Source organism: Gadus morhua, chromosome 13 (assembly GCF_902167405.1).
Source record: "Gadus morhua chromosome 13, gadMor3.0, whole genome shotgun sequence".
Taxonomy (NCBI): domain Eukaryota; kingdom Metazoa; phylum Chordata; class Actinopteri; order Gadiformes; family Gadidae; genus Gadus; species Gadus morhua.
This window is the reverse complement of record NC_044060.1, coordinates 17,398,009-17,418,410: the sequence shown is the minus strand read 5'-3', so window position 1 is coordinate 17,418,410 and position 20,402 is coordinate 17,398,009. Positions and strand designations below refer to the sequence as shown.

Below are 20,402 nucleotides of genomic sequence, written 5' to 3'. Positions count from 1 at the left end.
TGTGTGTGTGTGTGTGTGTGTGCGCGTATCTGTCTGTCGCAAACACGTGTTAAAATATTGGTGTGTATGTGCGTCTATGCCATGTGTAGCTTGTGTCATTATGAATCAAATCACTGCATGAATCTAATCCCTCAGAGAGACGGAGCTCCGTCAGGGGCAGGGGAGGGCGGGAGGTTGTGGTGGGCGTGTGACGGTTGGGTCGGGTGATGATGGTGGTGATGATGATGGTGGTTGTGGTGGTGGTGGGAGGGCTGTATACAAAATATGAGCTAGTCCACCTAAGGCTTTCTTCTCAGACGCAAGCATGATAATCCCAATCTGTGACCATTAGTGCAGCGAGAGAACATAGCGAGAAAAGATAGAGAGAGAGTGAGAGGGAATGAGGCAGTGAGGGGGTCGAGAGAGAGAGAGAGGGAGGGAGAGAGAGAGAGAGAGTGAGAGAGAGAGAGAGAGAGAGAGAGAGAGAGAGAGAGAGAGAGAGAGAGAGAGAGAGAGAGAGAGAGATAGAGAGAGAGAGAGAGTGTGAGAGAGAGAGAGAGAGATAGCCTAGGACAGAGATGCAAGCCCACATAGAGAGAGGAGATAGAGTGAGGGGGAGAGAGAGGGCTTTTAAGGGATTTGGCTGTGTAGAATGTCACTGTCGTAATGCTTTTTTCTCCTTCTCCTCTCCGATTCTGTCATGATGCCCTAAAGCCTCGAAGGTCTGCCTTGTTTTATCTTCATCTTTTTTTTATCAATCAAACACCTTTTTTTCTCGCAGCATCATCATCATTATTTTGGAATGCTCTAATTTGTTTTGAGTGACAACAACGCTGCACTTCTGACATGATAGAGGATTTACTTTTTCAGAGGAGAGGACAGTGTTGCCTCTAAATATCGTCAGACATCATCGGACCACGGTGGTTAGTAGCCCTTCTATGACTTGGCTGTGATGGATACAATCAAGACCGGTCAATGAGGAATGGACAGGTGAGCTGGAAGCTAACCTCTGCACCCTATGCTTTCAAAGTTTCCTGTGACTTGAGGAAGATGCAGGGAAAAATCACTAACTTTATTTTCAGATTTAACACTACTTCGAGGTTTGAACATCAGCCACATTGCATAATTTGCATTTGTTGTGTGGACCAGTATTAACGTCTGATAGTTGCATCTACTTAATACTGTGGAATAAGGGCAATGGGTTTTTGGTGATTTCAATCATTCAGTGTTATGGGATCTCTAGTAAGATGCATAGACCATGAGCCATTATTACGGTATGCTTATATGATGTCATACTGAAAGGTTTTTTCATGTCTATAGTTCCCAAACATCTGGCAGTATTACAATGTACAGAGCAGGGTAGGGTAGGGTCCCAAAAATCTTGCGGCACCTTGTATTGTTATTCCATGGAAAACCTAGCACGTACAGGATACCTCTTTCTCTCCTCTCTCTGTCTCGATCTAGCTCTCTCTGTCTCATTCTCTTTCTTTTCTATGTCTAGTTCTACCTCTCTCTGACTGTCTCTTTAACTGTCTCATTCATATGCTTACAAACTAACACTCTCACTGTGCAGGTGTTTGTACCCACACACACCCCGACACACACACACACACACAGACACATTTTTGAATATGATTTTTTTCTGAAATGTAAATCTTCTAAGACAATGCCACAGTTCATGGTAAGCTATACTACTTAATAATAGCAACCACATTGCATTTAGTGGTGGTTTTCTATGTATGTTGGATGAAGTCAATCTTAAGATCACGTCATCCTCTCATCCTCATCAGCATTAACATGCCTGATGTCATGGCATGTTCCCAGGACTCACTCAGCTCTCTCTCTCTCATTGGTCCTCAGGGCTGGCAGGTAGAGGCAGAAGCCTGCTGTGATTGGTTCCTTCGGCGGTCATCGCCATGACGCCACAGGAACTCTACTCGTCCCCGGCGCGGTGCCGGCGTCTCGCCGCCGCGCCGGCGCTGGGCTCCCCCACCGGAGCGGCCCCTCCGCTCCTCTTCTGGCTGCTGCTGCTGGCGGGCCTGGCCGGGGTCCCACGGGCCCAGAAGGGCACCCAGCCCCACTCCATCAAGATCGAGGGGGACATCACCCTGGGGGGGCTGTTCCCCGTCCACTCCCGGGGCCCCGCGGGGGTGGCCTGTGGGGAGATCAAGAAGGAGAAGGGCATCCACCGCATGGAGGCCATGCTGTACGCCCTGGACCAGATCAACAGCGACCCCGACCTGCTGCCCAACATCACGCTGGGGGCGCGCATCCTCGACACCTGCGCCCGCGACACCTACGCCCTGGAGCAGTCTCTCACCTTCGTGCAGGCGCTCATCCAGAAGGACAACTCGGACGTGCGCTGCTCCAACGGCGAGCCGCCCATCATCCCCGAGCCGGAGCGGGTGGTCGGTGTGATCGGAGCATCTGGCAGCTCCGTGTCTATTATGGTGGCCAACGTCCTGCGGCTCTTCGCGGTGAGAAGTCCTTGTGGAGCCCTTTTGTGTTGATGATATGACATAGCACCCCGGTGGACAGTGCGCAGCAGAACGTCCCTTGTTAATTATCACGTTCCACCTTAACACATGAAACACGTTAGAGCATGCCACCTTACAGCATGAAATACACATTAGAATACAGCATGGTATACAAAATAACATACCTCCTTAAAGCACGAAATACATATTAACATACAGCATGATATACAATATACCATGCCACCTTACAGCATGAAATAGGTATTAACGTACGTCCTGATATACAATATAACGTACCGCCTTACAGCATGAGGTTTATGATAACATGCAGCATAAAATACTTTATCACATACCACCTTAACACATGAAATACATTTTTACGTACAGTATGAAATACTTCATAGCATGCCACCTTACAACATGAAAGACAAAGTAACATATCACTTTTGGGATTTACCTACTTTGTTTCGTACCACCTCAACATGAAATGTATTATAACATACCACTTTGCAGGATGATTAACATCATAACACACCACCATACAAGCGTGCATGTACTTGCATTACAACATATCCCCTTACAGTATAATACTATGTGTTATACTGTAAGGGGATATGTTGTAATGCAAGTAGTATTGCTACTTGCATTACATTGCTCTCCAACCTAAGAGCAGGACAGTATGGTCTCTAGGGTGTTAGCTGACCCCTAGCTGATAGGGGTCAGCTAACATGCATGTACCTCTGATGGACAAATGGTCCCCCTACCTACCACCCACATCCATATTCACTATGTTTGGCTCTGGAGCCAGACGTCTCCTGAAAACCCAACATTGTAATTTTAACCAACAGGATGCAATACCTTGTTACCGATCCATGGTGTAGGAGTTAATTCAATCAGATCGTTTCACAATCGGTTTCGCTGTTCATTACACAACGAGAACTCACACTCGTCGGGGTGGAAAACAATCATTTACATTTACATTATGTCATTTCAAATGCTATTCTCCAAAGTGACTGGAAGTCGCTTTCGGGTAAAAGGCTGAAAATGTAATCAATACTGTCCATAATCAATGTTGGAGCAGCACCAAATGTACGGCACGATCATGTTGCCCAGAACAACCCGATATGAGTGCAAGATAGCAGAATGAGGAGAACCGATCAAGGGTTAGTAAAAGTATCATAAAAGTATGATATGATCAGCAATAACGGTGCAATTAAACACACATCCAAATAGGTTCTTACAGTAATCCTGTAAAAGATGGTCAGGTGCTATTTGAGGGCTGAAAGGACTGATATTGTAACTGGAGAGAGAGAGACCTAAGATGCTTGCTTTCCACACGCATGTAGGCCATAGGTCAACCCGCAATTTACACTGATAGTGAAACTGTCTCCATGAATTGCTCTTCAGTCTACTTTAAGTTATATACTGGACACTGCACTCGATTTGGACACCGAATTCCGCGGCTACGGCCCCCCACCGAAACAGAATCTATATCAAAGTTGTGTTTAAATATTCAGCTAAAACTCTTCCCCTCTGGTTTCTTTATTGTGCGATTGACCCGGAGCGATTGATCACTCATGACGGAGATGGGAAGCTGAGTATGTGTAAGTCCGGCATCATGTCACGTTTCCCCCTGGCCATTGATATGTATGGACCAACTCACCTGCGGCCACACCCGATCCCCCCCCCTAGACCCAGTGCCTCTTCTGGCCCAAAAACAAACCCTAGATAGATATTTCCTCCTGTACACACTCCTGTACGGACGGGACTTGCTGGTGATGTTCTCCCCCACCCCCCTCCCTTGTTAGAGATATGGGTTGAGAGCTAAGGAGTCATCCTGCGTAGCGGGCAGATGTTAACTACAGAATTACTGATCCCACCGTCCATTAAGCCCCTCTCAGCAGCTCAGCACACCGGGGCTGAAAATAGAGCATCGGTCCCAGGATATGTGGAACTTGTGAACTGGGACGATGCGGGTGGATTTATCCAGATGCCGGCTGAAGTGGCGTATGTGTGGACGTACGTATGAGGGAAAGAGTGTCTCTTATAGGACTGCTCCCTCTCTAAGTGAGTGATGCAGGGGATTCAAACCGATGAATTGTTTCAAAAGGGGCCCTCTCCAGAGATCTTTGAGTCGAAGTGAATTCATATTCTTCCTCCATTCATTGAAGAGTCTCACCGTTGTTGGAATTCCAGTCAAGACTTTTATTTCTAAACTTCTCCAAGACCTTTAAACAGCAAAGATTTCGATATATTCTTTATTGCAGAATTTATGCAGTTTCACTTGAATGAGACCCAAGTCAGGGGATTCTACAATATGAGGGAAAGAAATGTTAGGTGGATAACGAAACTAATGTAGGAACACATCCTCACCACTGTTATATTTGAATTGTCTGAATCCTATAATCCTAGATACTAAATATTTGATGATTCACCAATATCTCAAATATCAACCGTAACAGAGCCTTTGAATGACGTATGCTGACCCACAGAGGGCGTCACTACTCGTCCGTTACAACACGTAGGTACTCAAACACTTCACCATAACGGTGACACCAAAAGCCAGGACATCTGGGGACACTGAAATCACCAGTAACCTGGAGATTGGTCCATTGTGGTGCAGTATGAAAAACACAAGCCGTGACCTTTTCATCCAGCGTTTGCCCAGAAGATCCTATGTGCTGTAATGTGTGGGCTGGGCCATATATTGAGCCTGATAGGCTGAGCAACTAACTTAAGCCCCTACACGTGGGCCACCAGAATTAAATATATTGTATGGCTTACAGCTGAGGAATACTAGCCTTTTCTACTCTCCTGATCTCTGTCTCTCTCTCCCTCTGTGCTTAACGTAATTTGACTAAAACCTCTTTAATCCTTCCAGATAATCTGTGAAATGGTTCTCTCTCCTTCTCTCTTCGCAACCCCTTGTGTTTTTTCCGTTCAGAAGAACGAATGTTTGAACATCAGCTCAGGTCAACCTTACCTGCCGGGGAGGGGTCCACTGCAGTCAGTGTAAACAGTCATTTAGGAAGTAGCACACACCACTAAATTATTATTCTCATGCCTCATGTCTTTTGTTTTTGACTGTCGCCTGGTGGTACCATCTTTACATGTGCGTCCCAGTGATGTTGTCTATCGGTATCCATACCAGCAGTGTGCACCGCTGGATGGATCATCTACTCTACCAAGTTGTGAGGATTAACGGCTCGCTTCATCAGGGAGCAAGGTTCTCCCTAATAGGAACATTTTGAGTGAATTAATTTTTGGCAACTTGTCATCTCATGGTATTAGCACTTTCCGGCATTGTTACGTTGTTGTCTAGACAATGGCCTGACTAAGTGGTCTATTTTTGAAACCCGGTGTGCAAACCTCAATAGCACTTCATGGAGTCATCTGTTGAAGTACCATCCACCCTCTCATCCAGCGGCTTCCTCCGTGTCTTGTCCTGGCGATGACCTGTGGATGAGCACTGGTCCTGGCTCTAGAGTCAGCAGCCGTCTGCATCTAACCGTAACATCTTCCCTGGGTTGCAGAGAGTGACACCATGATGGGAGTGGACTCAATGAATTGACTTGGCTCTTACTTCACATGAGCTCATCCTCCACCAAATCCCTATCTATGAGCGTTGTCTGCACCTTGCTGCGCCCATGCTGAGCCGTGAACTTCTCTCTCCCCACAGATCCCCCAGATCAGCTACGCGTCCACCGCCCCGGAGCTCAGCGACAACAGCCGCTACGAGTTCTTCTCAAGGGTAGTCCCCCCGGACTCCTACCAGGCCCAGGCCATGGTGGACATCGTCAAGGCCATGGGCTGGAACTACGTTTCCACCCTGGCCTCCGAGGGCAACTACGGAGAGAGCGGCGTCGAGGCCTTTGTCCAGATATCCAGAGAAACGGGTGGGTGTGTCTGGCGTCGTCATCGACCGTCGTCTTCATCGACCTGTCGTCGTCATCGACCGTCGTCGCCATCATGATCAGCGTCAGCATCATCTCCATTGTCTTCGTCACTGGCATTCAAATGTGTATTCATGATGATTCGAGATGGGTTTTGTTTGATTTGTCTGTTTGTCAAGTACCCGGCCTGGCCTTTTGTCTGTATACTCAGAGACGTTTTTCAAAAAGTAAAAGGTCTAATTTCCATACAATCAATAATTTGTGTGTGATTGTGTGTGCATTGTTTGTTTATCTGCTTGTTTGTGTCTGTGTCAAACAGGGGGGCTATGCATTGCCCAGTCGATAAAAATCCCCAGAGAGCCCAAACTTGGGGAATTTGATAAACTTATCAATAGGCTCATGGAGACGTCAAACGCACGTGGAGTGATTATCTTCGCTAACGAGGACGACATCAAGTGAGTGGGAAAGCGAGAAGCATTCATTACTTAATGAATATGAATGAATGTGAACATAAATTGGCAATTAGGAGTAAAGATATATTCATGCCTGAAGTTTAGTTGCTCTTATCTCTTGATCCAGGCGGGTGTTGGAGGCGTCCAAAAAGGCAAACCTCACGGGTCACTTTGTGTTCGTGGGCTCGGACAGCTGGGGGGCCAAGAGCTCCCCGATCCAGGACCTGGAGGACGTGGCGGAGGGGGCGGTCACCATCCTGCCCAAGAGAGCCTCCATCGATGGTAGGAGGAGGGGTCCAGAGCAGCAGACCCTGATCACTGAACCCGGTGTAGATTGCGACTACAAGGGAATAAGAACAATGTGGGATCTGGTGGAGAGAGGATCTTTGATATAAAAGCGTATAATGATAATTATTCTGAGGAAAATTATTTGATGAATCTATGAATCATAATGTTTAATCCTTCACTGCTTTCATGTCATGAGAAAACAACAATGTACAAATACAACTGTGCAGGATAGCCCTACTTTCTGGCCCTGATCTACATAATTCCCTCTCAATTACCTTCATTGTTTCAGGCTTCGACCAGTACTTCATCTCAAGATCTCTGGAGAACAACAGAAGAAACATCTGGTTTGCAGAGTTCTGGGAGGATGACTTCAAATGCAAACTGACCCGGCCTGGAGTCAAGTACGACTCTAGTCGGAGGAAATGTACAGGTGGGTACCACGGCGGCTGGTTCAACCCAGTCGTGCAAAACTGTATTTTATTTGTAGAGCTATCTTCTAGGGTTGGGATCTTTGAATAAAAGTCACAAGTTCTTTCTGAAAACATTACTTTTCAGCACACAGCACATAACAATCCATCCCACTCTTAAGCCTCTAGCTTAATTCCCCCAGACTCCACTAGTCAATCCCAGATCAAAATGCACAAGGGAAGAGAAACCAACTCATATTGGAAACAATATCAAACACAGGATCCACTTTTCATTTCCGACAATATTTACCCATCCACATTACACACAGCAGTGTGCCCAGTGAGTAGATAGATCTAGTTCTTTGTTTCAGACTCAGAGGACCTCCACAGTAGACAGACATAATTCCCTCCGGTTGTTTCTCCAGGTGAGGAGAGGATCAGCAGGGAGTCCTCTTACGAGCAGGAAGGCAAGGTGCAGTTTGTGATCGACGCTGTGTACGCCATGGCCCACGCCATACACAGCATGCACATCGATCTGTGTCCTGGCTACATGGGTATCTGCGACAAGATGGACCCCGTGGAGGGACGCATGCTCCTCCAGTACATCCGCTCGGTCAATTTCAACGGTGAGAGGACACGCGGCCGCCTGGGATGGGAGCAGCGATGCTTCCCATTGAGGGATTTTTATTACCTAAGAAAATGAACGGTTCCGGATGCTCCTTGAATTTGTGATGCAAAAAAATTATCACATCACTGTTGTGGACCTCAACGTGTAGCTAATGGAATATACTTGGCGCTGGAGAAACCGCAACAAAACGTTGCTATTCATGTGTTTTTGCCTTTCGAGAGCGAAAGGCAGGTCAGTTGGAACACGGCACTCTGCGCCAGGCTTCAGAATCTCTGGGCTAATGTACCTCGCCACACTACATACCGCATCCTTTAAATGCACCCGGGTCCCCGGGGGCCACCCCCCCCCCCCCCCCCCCCCCCCCCGCACTCTCTCTCTCTCACTCAAACAGAACACTCCTCTTTTCATCGTCTTTCATACGAAAATAAAACAAGCTACGGTCGGGAATGAAAGAGGCTTTCCATGAAAGCCCTCCCATTTACCTTCCTCCTCCAGCCGGCTGACCGTGGCTTATATGGGTGGCTTTTCAGATTGAATGCCTGCGGGGACGTGGGAGAAACATTCAATCACGTTAGGGCAACAGACCAGAGAGAGTAGTGGAAGAATGTATGCGCCCGCTAAAGAGCACCTTGCACTCAGCTCTGACATGGGAGAAAAACACAAGCTGTCTCGGACCGTGTGTGGGTGTTCTGCAGTGAGGAGGGGGTGCAGCATGTCCATCAGTTAAAAACTTTTTTGGACCGGGGCACAGTGCTGGGCCAAGGTGGCAGGGGGCAGGGCCTGCAGACTTGGTGTTGAATTAGAGATGGTAATGTTTAGTTTTAGGATAACATGTTGCCAAGGTAGGCTTTTGATTGCTTTTGAAGTGTAGTCAAGAGTTCTTGTTGGGCAGAGTGAAAGTCTGCAGTACATCAAGGGAAAGCAATGCATCATGGGAATAATCGCCAGAAGGGTCACCTCAAGTTGGCAGGAAAGTAGTGGGTTAACAAGATTCATGAATGACATGTATCAAGTCCCATAGTCAGTTCATCTGAAAGTGCCTGCTCAATCACAAAATACCAAACAAGAGTTCAAAGCGTGTGTGTCCGGTCAATAGGCAGTGCTGGCACCGGGGTGATGTTCAATGAGAACGGAGACGCCCCGGGACGCTACGACATCTTCCAGTACCAGATCTCCAACGTGACCAACCCGGGCTACCGGGTCATCGGCCAATGGACCAACCACCTACGACTCAATGCAAGTACTGCGCCTTTCCTTTGTCCCGCCTACCCTGTTCTGCCTACGGCTGCCTTATGTTACCTCCCAGTCACTATACCTCCCCGCTTCCTCCTGTGTGATTGGGTTTCCAAAGTGAGGATAAATACAGTCTAATCTGATCAACATCGTCTCATGTGAGGATGGACTACAATCCTCTCCAGATCAATTCAGCTTCTTATCGTTATTTATGTCCATTCATAATTGAATGCAAGTGGTTGTTTATGCAAGATGTTTTTTTTTTTGTGTGTGTGTCAGTGCTTGCATGGGCCTCTCTGTATGCGTGTCTGCCTGTATGTGTGTGTGTGTGTGTGTGTGTGTGTGTGTGTGTGTGTGCGCCTCTACATGTGTGTACAATTCATTGTAAGTAAGTAAGTCATTTAGTAAATGAGTAAGAAAGTGAGTAAGCAAAATTTATTTATATAGAAACTTCCACCAACTATAAGTCCCAGTGTGCAGAAACACAAATAAACCCCCCCAGGAACAAACCCCATTCTGCTCCGCACCCCGCTAACCACCAGGAGGACGAGATGCAGTGGAACGGCGGAGACGTGCGGATCCCCGACTCGGTGTGCAGCTTCCCGTGCGAGCCCGGCGAGAGGAAGAAGATGGTGAAGGGCGTGCCGTGCTGTTGGCACTGCGAGCTGTGCGACGGCTACCAGTACCAGCTGGACGAATTCAACTGCGACACCTGCCCCATGGACATGAGGCCCCTGGTCAACCGCACGGGCTGCCGGCCCACGCCCATCATCAAGCTGGAGTGGAGCTCGCCGTGGGCCATCATCCCCGTCTTCCTCGCCATCCTGGGCATCCTGGCCACGTCCGGGTGCATCTGCACCTTCATCCGCTTCAACGACACGCCCATCGTGCGCGCGTCCGGCCGCGAGCTCAGCTACGTCCTGCTCACCGGCATCTTCCTCATCTACCTCATCACCTTCCTGATGATCGCCGAGCCCAGCTCTGGGGTGTGCGCCTCTCGCAGGATGCTGCTGGGCCTCGGCATGTGCATCAGCTACTCGGCCATGCTCACCAAGACCAACCGCATCTACCGGATCTTCGAGCAGGGCAAGGTCGCCGTCTCCCCGCCCAAGTTCATCAGCCCCGGGTCCCAGCTCGTCATCACCTTCATCCTCATCTCCGTGCAGGTAAGGGTTGGGCGTGTCCGTGTGTGTGTGTTTGTGTGTGTGTGCGTGCGCATGTGTGTGTGTCTGTGTATGTCTTTGTGTGCGTTTTGCTACATGAATAACCGTTGGTGTCTGTTTCAAAAAACGGGTTTGACTGTTGCACCACGGAACGTTCTAACAAACCAAACCCCACCCCCCCCCCCCAAACCCCGATCCCTCTCTCTCTCTGTGCAGGTCCTGGCCGTGTTCATCTGGTTTGGCGTGGACCCCCCCCACACCATCATCGACTACGAGGAGCAGAAGCCCCCCAACCCAGAGTTCGCCCGTGGGGTGCTCAAGTGTGACATGTCGGACCTGTCCCTCATCCTGTGCCTCAGCTGGAGTATCGTGCTGATGATCACGTGCACGGTGTACGCCATCAAGAGCCGCGGCGTGCCAGAGACTTTCAACGAGGCCAAGCCCATCGGCTTCACCATGTACACCACCTGCATCGTCTGGCTGGCCTTCGTGCCCATCTTCTTCGGAACAGCGCAGTCGACTGAAAAGGTATGGGGGGCGGAGGTGGGGTCGGCGATGTGGTCGGTTGCTGGTAGCGATAGACAACGTTTTTGATGTGGTTTGTTGAAGTTGAATGGGAGTGATCAACTGGAAGTCGCTGCACCATTGAAGCCTAGCAACTTTACACAAACCCACCAGGTAAAAATTAAACGAACGCAAGTGTGAATACGATTTTACTACTCCTGCTACTGTTTGATTTACGAGAAGCTTTCCTCCAAAGTGACGTATAGTGAATAAAAACATTTCCGGAGCAGCAGGCGGCTAGGCACCTCTCCTTGATCGGTTGCTTGGCTTAAAAGATTTTTTTTTGCCCAAAAGTGTCCCTGCATATTTGATATGGCACAGAGCTCACCGACCATCGTACTGCATAGCACTGCGCTCCATTAAGAACTTTAGACGGTCAGGCAGAAACAGACAATGATGTGCTTTTACCTTGTTATGAAATAACACAACTTACAGTCATTCCTCATTCAAATGACTGGATTGGGGCTGGGTGATGTACTCCATCACCCTGATATATTCCTTGCTTACGCGTGAATGTTATGCATATTCTGCATCTAAATCCCACAACTCGGACCACAGGCTTAGAAGCCGTTGGTCTGAGCAGACATTATTAAAATAACCATTTGAAAACCCCAAGTGAACGCGCAAGAGAAAGCTATTGCTGAAGCTATTACTCCATCAATACATATATTACTTTGCTAAGATACCAATGCCCTTTGTGTAAGTGTTCACTGGTTCACATTCAGCTTTGCTATTTACACACAGAGATTTGTTGATCTGCTTCCTAGGAGAGCCCCCTATCATGGTATAGTTAGTTAGTTAGAAATGTATTGTCCCCTTGGGGAAATTGTTCTCAGTGAAAAGACAGATACACATGACCGTTAACAACAACGACATAAAAAACAAACAACAAAAAGTAAATAAAGATAAACAACAACTGACAGGACAAAACCCCCCAATCATCATATTTTCCACATAGTTCAGGGACACATCTAAGATGTTGGCATTTTAAACCAACAATTAAAACCTTAATTGTATAGGCTATAGGCTGGCTCTCCCCTAGCCTACTCATCTATGGGGCCAGGCGTAATACAGATGTTACATTAAAGGCGCTTGCTCCATGGTCAGCCAAGCATCTCTGTTCCTTTTCATTGACATATGGGCCATTGAGTTGGAGCAACAAAAGCCCCCACAAAACGGACAAAATCTATTCCAGTGTGCTTACTGGACCATGCTCAACGTTGCCTATAGGTTTGGTTGTGAATGGGGATTTTCTTGTGTAATTATGGTTTATTTATGGAACATAGACATGTTTTTGAGTTATTAATGACACATACATGTTGACTTATTGATGCCACGTAGGCCTACAGTTTGCTTTTGCTAATGAGTCTATAATTCATGATATAAAGCCATTGTAGGAAAAAAAAACGGTTTCTTCTGTTATCACGGCTGTCTGAGTATTGGTCTTACAATGGAGAGGGACCTGAGAGGGCAGCAGAGTTCCAGAACCATAAATAGAGCTCCACCTCTGAGTACATACACCCGTCTCCATGAATCATTCATACAGAAAAAGGGGGAAAGATGTTGCCTTTCGTGCTTCCAAATGATTACATAGGCTTCAGTCAAAACCCCTGTGAGATTGCAGTCTGTTCTCTCTTTGAATGCAAATAGAGGGATCTGTGACGGACCACCGACATGACTAACTTTATGGGGACAGACTTATCATGATATTCTGGGGACGGCGGCTAACTGTGTTAGATCATCCCACAGATCAATATTCAGAGTCAAAGAAGGCGCATATTTTGATAGACTTTTTTTCCGGCATAATAAGTAACCACTTTTCTTTGTGGGATGGGGGGTTTGTTGCAGATGTTCATCCAGACCACCACGCTGACGGTATCCATGAGCCTCAGCGCCACCGTGTCCCTGGGCATGCTCTACATCCCCAAGGTCTACGTCATCATCTTCCACCCGGAGCAGAACGTGCAGAAGCGCAAACGCAGCCTGAAGGCCGTGGTGCAGGCGGTCACCGTGTCCAGCATCAAGGAGAAGGAGAAAACCAACGGCGCCAAGATGGTGCCCGACCGGTCGCAGTGAGACATGCTGGGCGGCGGCTGCCTGTCACTCAACCGTTCTTATCGTGCTCACCCCCTCTCCCCCCCCCCCTAGCCCTAAACCCGCACCTCTCCCCATTTTCATTCCAAACACAAAACTTTTGAAGGTTACAGAAGATGGAATAGAGGAGCACACTTAAAACGAGTTTTGGGGCCTAATGGCCCTCGGGGTTGTTTCTCTTTCCTGCTTAAGAGAAACTCACCTTGAATATCTATAGAACCGTGCATCAAGGGTACGATGAAACGCTGGGGCACAACGTAGGCCTAGTGCTGAGGCTTACTGCGTTAACTGGAATTTATCTTGGAATGGAAGTGGGCCTATCGAATAATGACAAATTGCCCGGAACAAACACTTCCCTAGCGAATGGATTACAAGGAACCCAACAGACTATAAGGACAGTGAGCACCTTGATCCACAAAGGGCGTTTCTTTTTTCCATCAATGATGTTGATAACCCTTCCCCCCTCCCCCCTTTAGGCAAATGTGTTTACAAGTCCCAACACTGCATGGATTGTGTGCTAGTGTGTTGTAGGTTATGTGTTGACCTTTTCTACTCCAGCGGTAGGGACCAGGAATGCACCTCCCTCTTGCCCTGTATTCATTATTAATAATTAAGGTCCATTGGAAAGATTGTAATACTCGCTGAAGAACTATCATTTACACTCACTCTGTCACTGATTAATCACTGGTATTTCTAATTGATTTTAACGTTATATATGACAAATATTTAATAACCCGATGGTACTAGTGCAAGCAATAGGCCTAAATCAAGCAATTTTACAGGTTTATCATGCTTTGGTGGGGGTGTAGAAAACTGTTTTTCTGATGTTATGTTTATATAGGCCTATAAAAAACGTTTAGAAGGTAGGATACCTACTCTTGTGGCATCAGTTTTTCTATATACTCCCGATAAATTTAGTTTTCACCACTTAGCTTGTTTAAAGAATTCACAGTTTCTTCAGGAAATATGGACTCACATGTATTTGTACAATAGAGGGCATCCGTCTATTAAACATATAATTGCCAATTATTTGCAGTGAACTTTTTTACTTCAACATAATGTTAGACTCGGGTTATACAAAAATTGGTATTTGTTTTATCTTTCATCTTGTAACCATGGACGACCAACACATTATTTCAGAACAAAATATGCCTGCATGGATAAGAAACCGTTGTCTATACTGCCATCTGCTGGACAGCACACAAGTCAATTGACGCAAACATTGCACAAAGCATTACATAAAAAGTGATTAAAAAAAGGAAATTGTTTATTTCAGATACAAAAAAAATACAACCCCAGCATTAAATCTGTGGTATTTAACTAGTCAAGCGATTAACTTGCACCTTGCAATAGTATCATTATTCTACAATAAATATATACATACATACACAGAACAGAGAATGAGTCATGCCAGTATTTTGAAATGCAGTCATGGTAATTATTAAACTGACACACTTATTCTCTTTCTGCCTTACACATTTAACACAAAAATTGACGTAGACCAGTAGATCCAATTGATGAGACTTTAGGATAATTGGCAATAACTGCATTGCAAAATAAGGTGAAATAAATTCGTTTTGTCGTTATTAATAAATAAAAAGATGCTCCCTTTCATTAATATTCCACTGTGGGCAGAGAACACCCTTTGCTGCCTAGACCTGACTAATTAAGTAGACTTTCTTCACTCAAGGAAATTGTCCAAAGTGAGACAAGAGGAGATCTTTCTGATTGCCGGTCTGGTCACATTCTTCCTCTTGGCTTTCATCAGTGGACGAAGGCTGGAAATGGGAGACTGGGGTGGAAGACTTGGTCAAGGACTCATACTTAAAAAAGTAGAGGTGTCCTACTGCTGAATGCAGCAGACGATAATCTTTGACATTACGTGTATTTAGAGGTGTTGATATTTGCATTATCGGCGTCACGATAAATCAAATTTAACAGATTTAAAACAATATTCCATAAATCTTGTTTATTTTTTTTACAATTTTCCCTTAATATATATGACTTAAGAGTTCCTGGCCTTCCATTTTTTCAATGTAGTCTTTGCTCTTCAGGACAAACCCAAGCGTAGTGTGAACTTTGTATTCGGGGAATATGCATGATAAATAAAATAACAACGATGTAAATTCGACATTGGTTTCTTAATAAGTGAAGGATACAGGTTGAATGAATTTAGTCCGCCCTCCTAATCCATCGTACCCAGATAGTACCTGAAACGAAAACAGCGTCTTAAAAATCATAAGAAAACAAAACGAGGTACAACTGGTTGACTGTTCTGAGTGGAGCCCTTCAAATTCAGCAATGACATTTAGATATTAATATTGCTGCAATTAAAAAGGACCAACTAACCAGTAAAGAGAAAATAGTGAATTGTGTTAAATTATGTTGCCCCTAAAGCTGACAAAACAACACCACGAGAGCAAACAAAGATAGTAGATAGCAGAGACAGTGGAGGGTGACTTGAGGCTAGGGGACGGGCTGAAGACTTACGGTTCCTGCCTTGGCCCTCTGGGGCTCCAGCATGCTGCCAAATGTCTTCTTCCTGAACAGCAGAGAGGACCGGAAGAAGGGCTCCGTGGAGCCGTCGGCGTCTGGACCCTGGAGACGCACAAAGAGTTGAGTGACCGAAATAACAACACAAATAAACCAGGGTTTTGCAGGCTAGTAATGGTGTGTTCCAGATGCCTCGTACACGACCGCACGAGGCGCAAGTGGGGAAATCTTCTAGCCTTCTTGCGGCATTTCATGGGGCATTTTGGGTGGTGTTTCTCGGTCCCACTCGGAATTCTGAGAGTATACCGAGTTCAGAGAGGCTGACCGTTGAACGACTGAACGACTCAGCAACAAAAATGGCTGCGCCCATAAAGTTAATTATTGTTTTTTTGTATTTGTACCACATTGGTCAAATTAATGTTGATTTCAAATGTTCTTACACACTTGATTACATTGCTACTTAATTCCGGTCACCAATTTATACATTGCACGATTGCTGTGCGTACAATGTAAAGTTGTGTTTGTTATCGAGCTGGTTTGCTAACGAGGCTAATGTAGCTAACATAACAATGACTAGCCAATGACACAAAGACAAACAGAAACTACAAGCCAGGAAATTACGTCACAAGAGCAACTCGTGAGGGTGGCGTACAAGGCATCTGGAACACACCATGTGTTGATGTGTCACAACTTTTACCTTGGTTCCGGTAGAGCTGTTTTCTTTGGGTCTGGCAACTGACGGGCTGAAAGAAAAAACATGGCTTTGTTATAATCAGTTCTTAGAGTATTTACATGTCATGCCATAGCAGAGAATAACACCAGAGGAACGAGAAGGTATAAGCAGATATCCCTTGATCAGCCAACAGATCAGATTTTCTCCACTCACCCAATAGGGTCCAAGCGCATCTTCTTTGAATGAGTGTGAGCGTGTCTCTTGTTGGCATCATCCGGTGTGGTGATGTCAAAGGTCATGTTGAGGTCTATGTCCTGGCAGTCTGATGGCTCTTGCAGTCTGGGTTTCAGCTCCAGAGGGGCGGGGCTTTGACAGGAGGACAAGATTGCTCATTAGTCAGCCAGTCCATCAATCAACGCATTTGATTAAAGAAGGAATAAATTGTGATATTTTGAAATAATTACAAATTTATAAATTCCAGTACAGTACAGAGTCAACAAGCCCAAATGAAATAGTTTTTTTGTAGTTCTTCAAAAATTCAAAGGAAAAGTGCCAACCAAACAAGGAGGTTTGTAGGTAAGGTAACAACATGCTAGAGTTTAATCAACTGTATTGGGAGGAGCTTCTCTTCTTCACACAGAATAGGATGCAAAACTGTGAGTGTTGCAATAGTTTACGTGGATGAGCTCGTGGATGTGCTCAACATACCTCTCAAAAACCAGTCGGCTGATGGCTTCGTTGGTCCGTGTCGGCGTGCTCAGAGTTCTCTGGAGGATCTCCACCTTTTTCTTGAGACTCTAAAAGAAAATATACAAAAATAAACAAGACCGATAGACAAACAAAATAATCAGTGTCCGTTTCTGGTCTTCGGAGGATCCGTTGCCTTACGGAGATCTCCTTGTCGGCGTTGGCTAGATCCTTCTGCAAGGCCTTCATGTCCTCTTTGGTCTGGGACATCTCCATGGAGGCTTTCTGCAACTGCAGGAACATAAGGGGGTAGAGGAGATAAGAACTAACATCACGTGGCTCAGACGACACACAATATGTATCAGTTTAAATACTTATTTTCGCTCAATGAATAAGACAATTGTCAAATGTTGTGTTACCTTGTTGTTTGAGGCAAACATCTCTTTCTTCAACTTCTCACACATGTCCTTTGAAGACCTGAGGCCTCCCTTTAAGTTATCATATTCTCTAGAAACAGACATTATTATAATACGTACAACTGTTAATAAAATAATCAAGCACTATGGGTTGTGAATCAATGAAGTGCTGGGTGATTTGGTGGTGATGAACCATATATGGGCTTGCCTTACTTCTTAAGGGAGATGCAGTAAATGGAGAGCTGCTCCACAGCTCCCTGACTGACCCCCATGTCTGAGATCATGGACTCCACCTCCTCTCTCTGGCCCTGTAACAGACGGTCCAGACTGGACATGCACAACAACATCAATGCACTCAAGCATCCTGAAAAGAGTACAAAAGGAAAGCAACTGCCATTGTGAATGCTTACTAGTAACTGTGGTTTGAAGAGTATAAGAGTCACATTTATCAAATGCACAGTAAAACACACTAGACCTTTGCAAGGAAATCATCCAGGACATTTCAAATGATTTCACTTCATATCTATCCACAGTACACAAACACATCATACATGTAAAGTATCATCGGGTACCTTTCATAGGTCTTCATCTTGGTCTTTAACCTGCGCGCCTCCTCCTTCGCCAACTGAGCATCGTTCTGTTGGGTCTCCAGGTACGTCATCTGTTTCTGTATCCAACAATACATATCACATTAGGGTTGTACGATTAATCCATTTTTTTAAATCACGATTTCGATTTTTGCATCAAACTATCTCCAACTTAGAAGCTGTCAAGATTTTTTACCGTAAACCTTTTTATCATTAAATGTTTTATAAAAATTGCTCGATAGCTGGACACAAATTTTTTTTTTTTTGTTTTACCATTTTCTATTTCTGTAATTTTTTTTAGGGAAAATTTATATGTTCTCAGTTACAAAAGAGTTTTTCTAGAGTGAAATGCTGAATAAATGCATCATGTTTTCAAACAAAAATGTATAATTTGAATAATCGGGATTTCAATATTACGGTAACCAAAAAAATCATGATGATATTTTCCATAATCAGGCAGCCCTATCACACACCACACATTATTGTTGGTATAGATGTTTGCTCAGCGTTACAAGAGCTGATATTGCTCGACAGAAAAATTGCTCGACAGCTGGACACATTTGTATTTTTTTTTTCGTTTGACCATTTTCTATTTCTGTAATTTTTTTTAGGGAAAATGTAAATGTTCTGAGTTACAAAATAGTTTTTCTAGAGTGAAATGCTGAATAAATGCATCATGTTTTCAAACAAAAATGTATCATTTGAATAATCGGGATTTCAATATTACGGTAACCAAAATGATCTTGATGATATTTTCCATAATCAGGCAGCCCGATCACACATCACACATTATTGTTGGTATAGATGTTTGCTCAGCGTTACAAGAGCTGATATTGTCCATTGGATTGCAACCGACAAAGCAGAGACCTTACCCTTAGAGCAGTACAGAGCATGTCCTTATCAACCATCTCCTTTCGCACTTTGTCATGGTCTCTCCGCTGCTTCTCCACGGTGCTCTTCAAGCCTTCCAAGGCCTTCAGTTTCTCCTTGTAGTCCTTATCTGGAGAGCCAACACAGATAGGCATCACCAAAGGGGCCAGTCATGTTTTATCTAATTTTAAAGAATCTTATTTATCATTTTTGAAACAACATTATCATTATATCGCCTCAAGAGAAAAGGTCAGTTTTCATTACATCTCTCCCACCTCTTGTACTTAGAGCGGCTTTCATACGGCAAACTTCATTCTGCAAAATTGAAAATAATGTGAATGAAAACGCTGAAATACAATTTGTGTATCAAATTAAACTAAGTTGATTATTTGGCTGTTGGTTGGATGTTATTATTACCTGTAAGCTCTCTGGATCCACTGGCGCACCCTCCTCTTCTCCACCAATGTCAAAGAACAGCTTGGTAATGATATGTTTGGTGCTAACCTATATACACAAACAAAGACAGAGATCAATCATAGTACATTGTTCAGGTGAGAGAGCTTTTATTTAAGAGAAAAAAAGTGCATTCATCCATGTAGAGTTGAAAGTAATGTTACCTGTTTTCTGCATTGTGGGCATGTTTTGTTAGGGGCTGCTTGGAACCACTGAAGGAGACTGAGTGGAAACAAATGTGAAACAGTTAATGATACATGAATAAATACGAGTGGTATGATTGTTTCGGATACATAAACCTCTGTATACTCTTACCAGTCATAGTGGAAGGTATGCCCGCAGTGGATAGCAGCGACGTCTCTGTGGTGGTCAAAGAAATCGGAGCAAATGGTGCAGTAGGCTCGGATAGGCATCTTAAATAGGACCTCGAATGTAAATAGACAATCCTGGAGAGAACCAAAAACAGCACAGAGCACGACGTGGTTTTATTAGCTTATTTTAATGCAGGTTTCCCCTCAGCAGGAACATAACACCAGTAGATAGATATCGAGAGTGCCGCCGGGCCGAGTGTGTGGAGGTCCAATGCTAGCTAAAATATCTCCCGTGAGCGGTAACGTTATGTCCCATACAATAAACCCCCAAAAGATGAACAAATACTTACCAAACATTAAGGAAAATGCATAGTAACATGCGATTTTATCATGGTATCATCTTGAGATAAACCGAATGTGGAAACAGTGACAGCATATGGTCGTGTTTACTTCCACAGTAGTATATTCTTTCAACGATCTGCTGTGGCTGCCTGAATGCGTCCTAGTTTCCGCGCTACGCGTTCGAAACGAGGCCATGCCCCTTATGTGGCATTCAAGGGATGTCAGTAAACTCGTCAACTACTAAGTCGAATTACCCGATCGCACTAACCAAATAAACTCGCCCACCATATTTAGTTTATAATTGATAGTTTTCAATGTTCAGTAGTTCAAACTCGCACACAACGTCTAACTGATCACTGTTTTGATTGTTTTTTTGTTTTGTTTTGTCTTGT

At 45.0% G+C, this 20,402-nt stretch overlaps 2 protein-coding genes across 2 annotated transcripts; one reads left to right on the top strand and one right to left on the bottom strand.

Moving 5' to 3' along the window:
- Positions 1-488: 488 nt before the first annotated feature.
- Positions 489-14,321, top strand: grm6b (glutamate receptor, metabotropic 6b). Its single transcript, XM_030375664.1, has 11 exons — positions 489-969; positions 1,840-2,456; positions 6,136-6,352; positions 6,669-6,804; positions 6,929-7,083; positions 7,379-7,519; positions 7,922-8,122; positions 9,221-9,360; positions 9,900-10,523; positions 10,737-11,048; positions 12,933-14,321. Exons 2-11 carry the CDS (start codon positions 1,896-1,898, stop codon positions 13,158-13,160), a joined length of 2,715 nt encoding a protein of 904 aa, XP_030231524.1. The 5' UTR covers positions 489-969; positions 1,840-1,895; the 3' UTR covers positions 13,161-14,321.
- A 103-nt stretch (positions 14,322-14,424) lies between these two features.
- On the bottom strand, positions 14,425-20,200 carry traip (TRAF-interacting protein). Its single transcript, XM_030375672.1, has 16 exons — positions 20,019-20,200; positions 19,673-19,803; positions 19,522-19,579; positions 19,322-19,408; positions 19,180-19,219; positions 18,907-19,034; positions 18,020-18,114; positions 17,661-17,774; positions 17,451-17,538; positions 17,233-17,322; positions 17,053-17,141; positions 16,558-16,710; positions 16,369-16,414; positions 15,669-15,776; positions 15,338-15,388; positions 14,425-14,970 (listed from the first exon to the last, which is right to left on the bottom strand). The coding sequence occupies exons 2-16, from the start codon at positions 19,768-19,770 to the stop codon at positions 14,860-14,862; spliced, it is 1,356 nt and encodes a 451-aa protein (XP_030231532.1). The 5' UTR covers positions 19,771-19,803; positions 20,019-20,200; the 3' UTR covers positions 14,425-14,859.
- Positions 20,201-20,402: the final 202 nt, after the last annotated feature.

Coding starts and splice junctions, on each gene's coding strand:
- grm6b (XM_030375664.1), top strand. CDS start 1,896: ATGACGCCACAGGAACTCTACTCGTCCCCGGCGCGGTGCCGGCGTCTC. Junction 7,084..7,378: donor CAAGAGAGCCTCCATCGATG/GTAGGAGGAGGG, acceptor TCATTGTTTCAG/GCTTCGACCAGTACTTCATC. Junction 8,123..9,220: donor CCGCTCGGTCAATTTCAACG/GTGAGAGGACAC, acceptor TCCGGTCAATAG/GCAGTGCTGGCACCGGGGTG.
- traip (XM_030375672.1), bottom strand. CDS start 19,770: ATGCCTATCCGAGCCTACTGCACCATTTGCTCCGATTTCTTTGACCAC. Junction 17,775..18,019: donor AAGATGAAGACCTATGAAAG/GTACCCGATGAT, acceptor GTGCATGTCCAG/TCTGGACCGTCTGTTACAGG. Junction 16,711..17,052: donor AGCCGACTGGTTTTTGAGAG/GTATGTTGAGCA, acceptor CTCCTGTCAAAG/CCCCGCCCCTCTGGAGCTGA.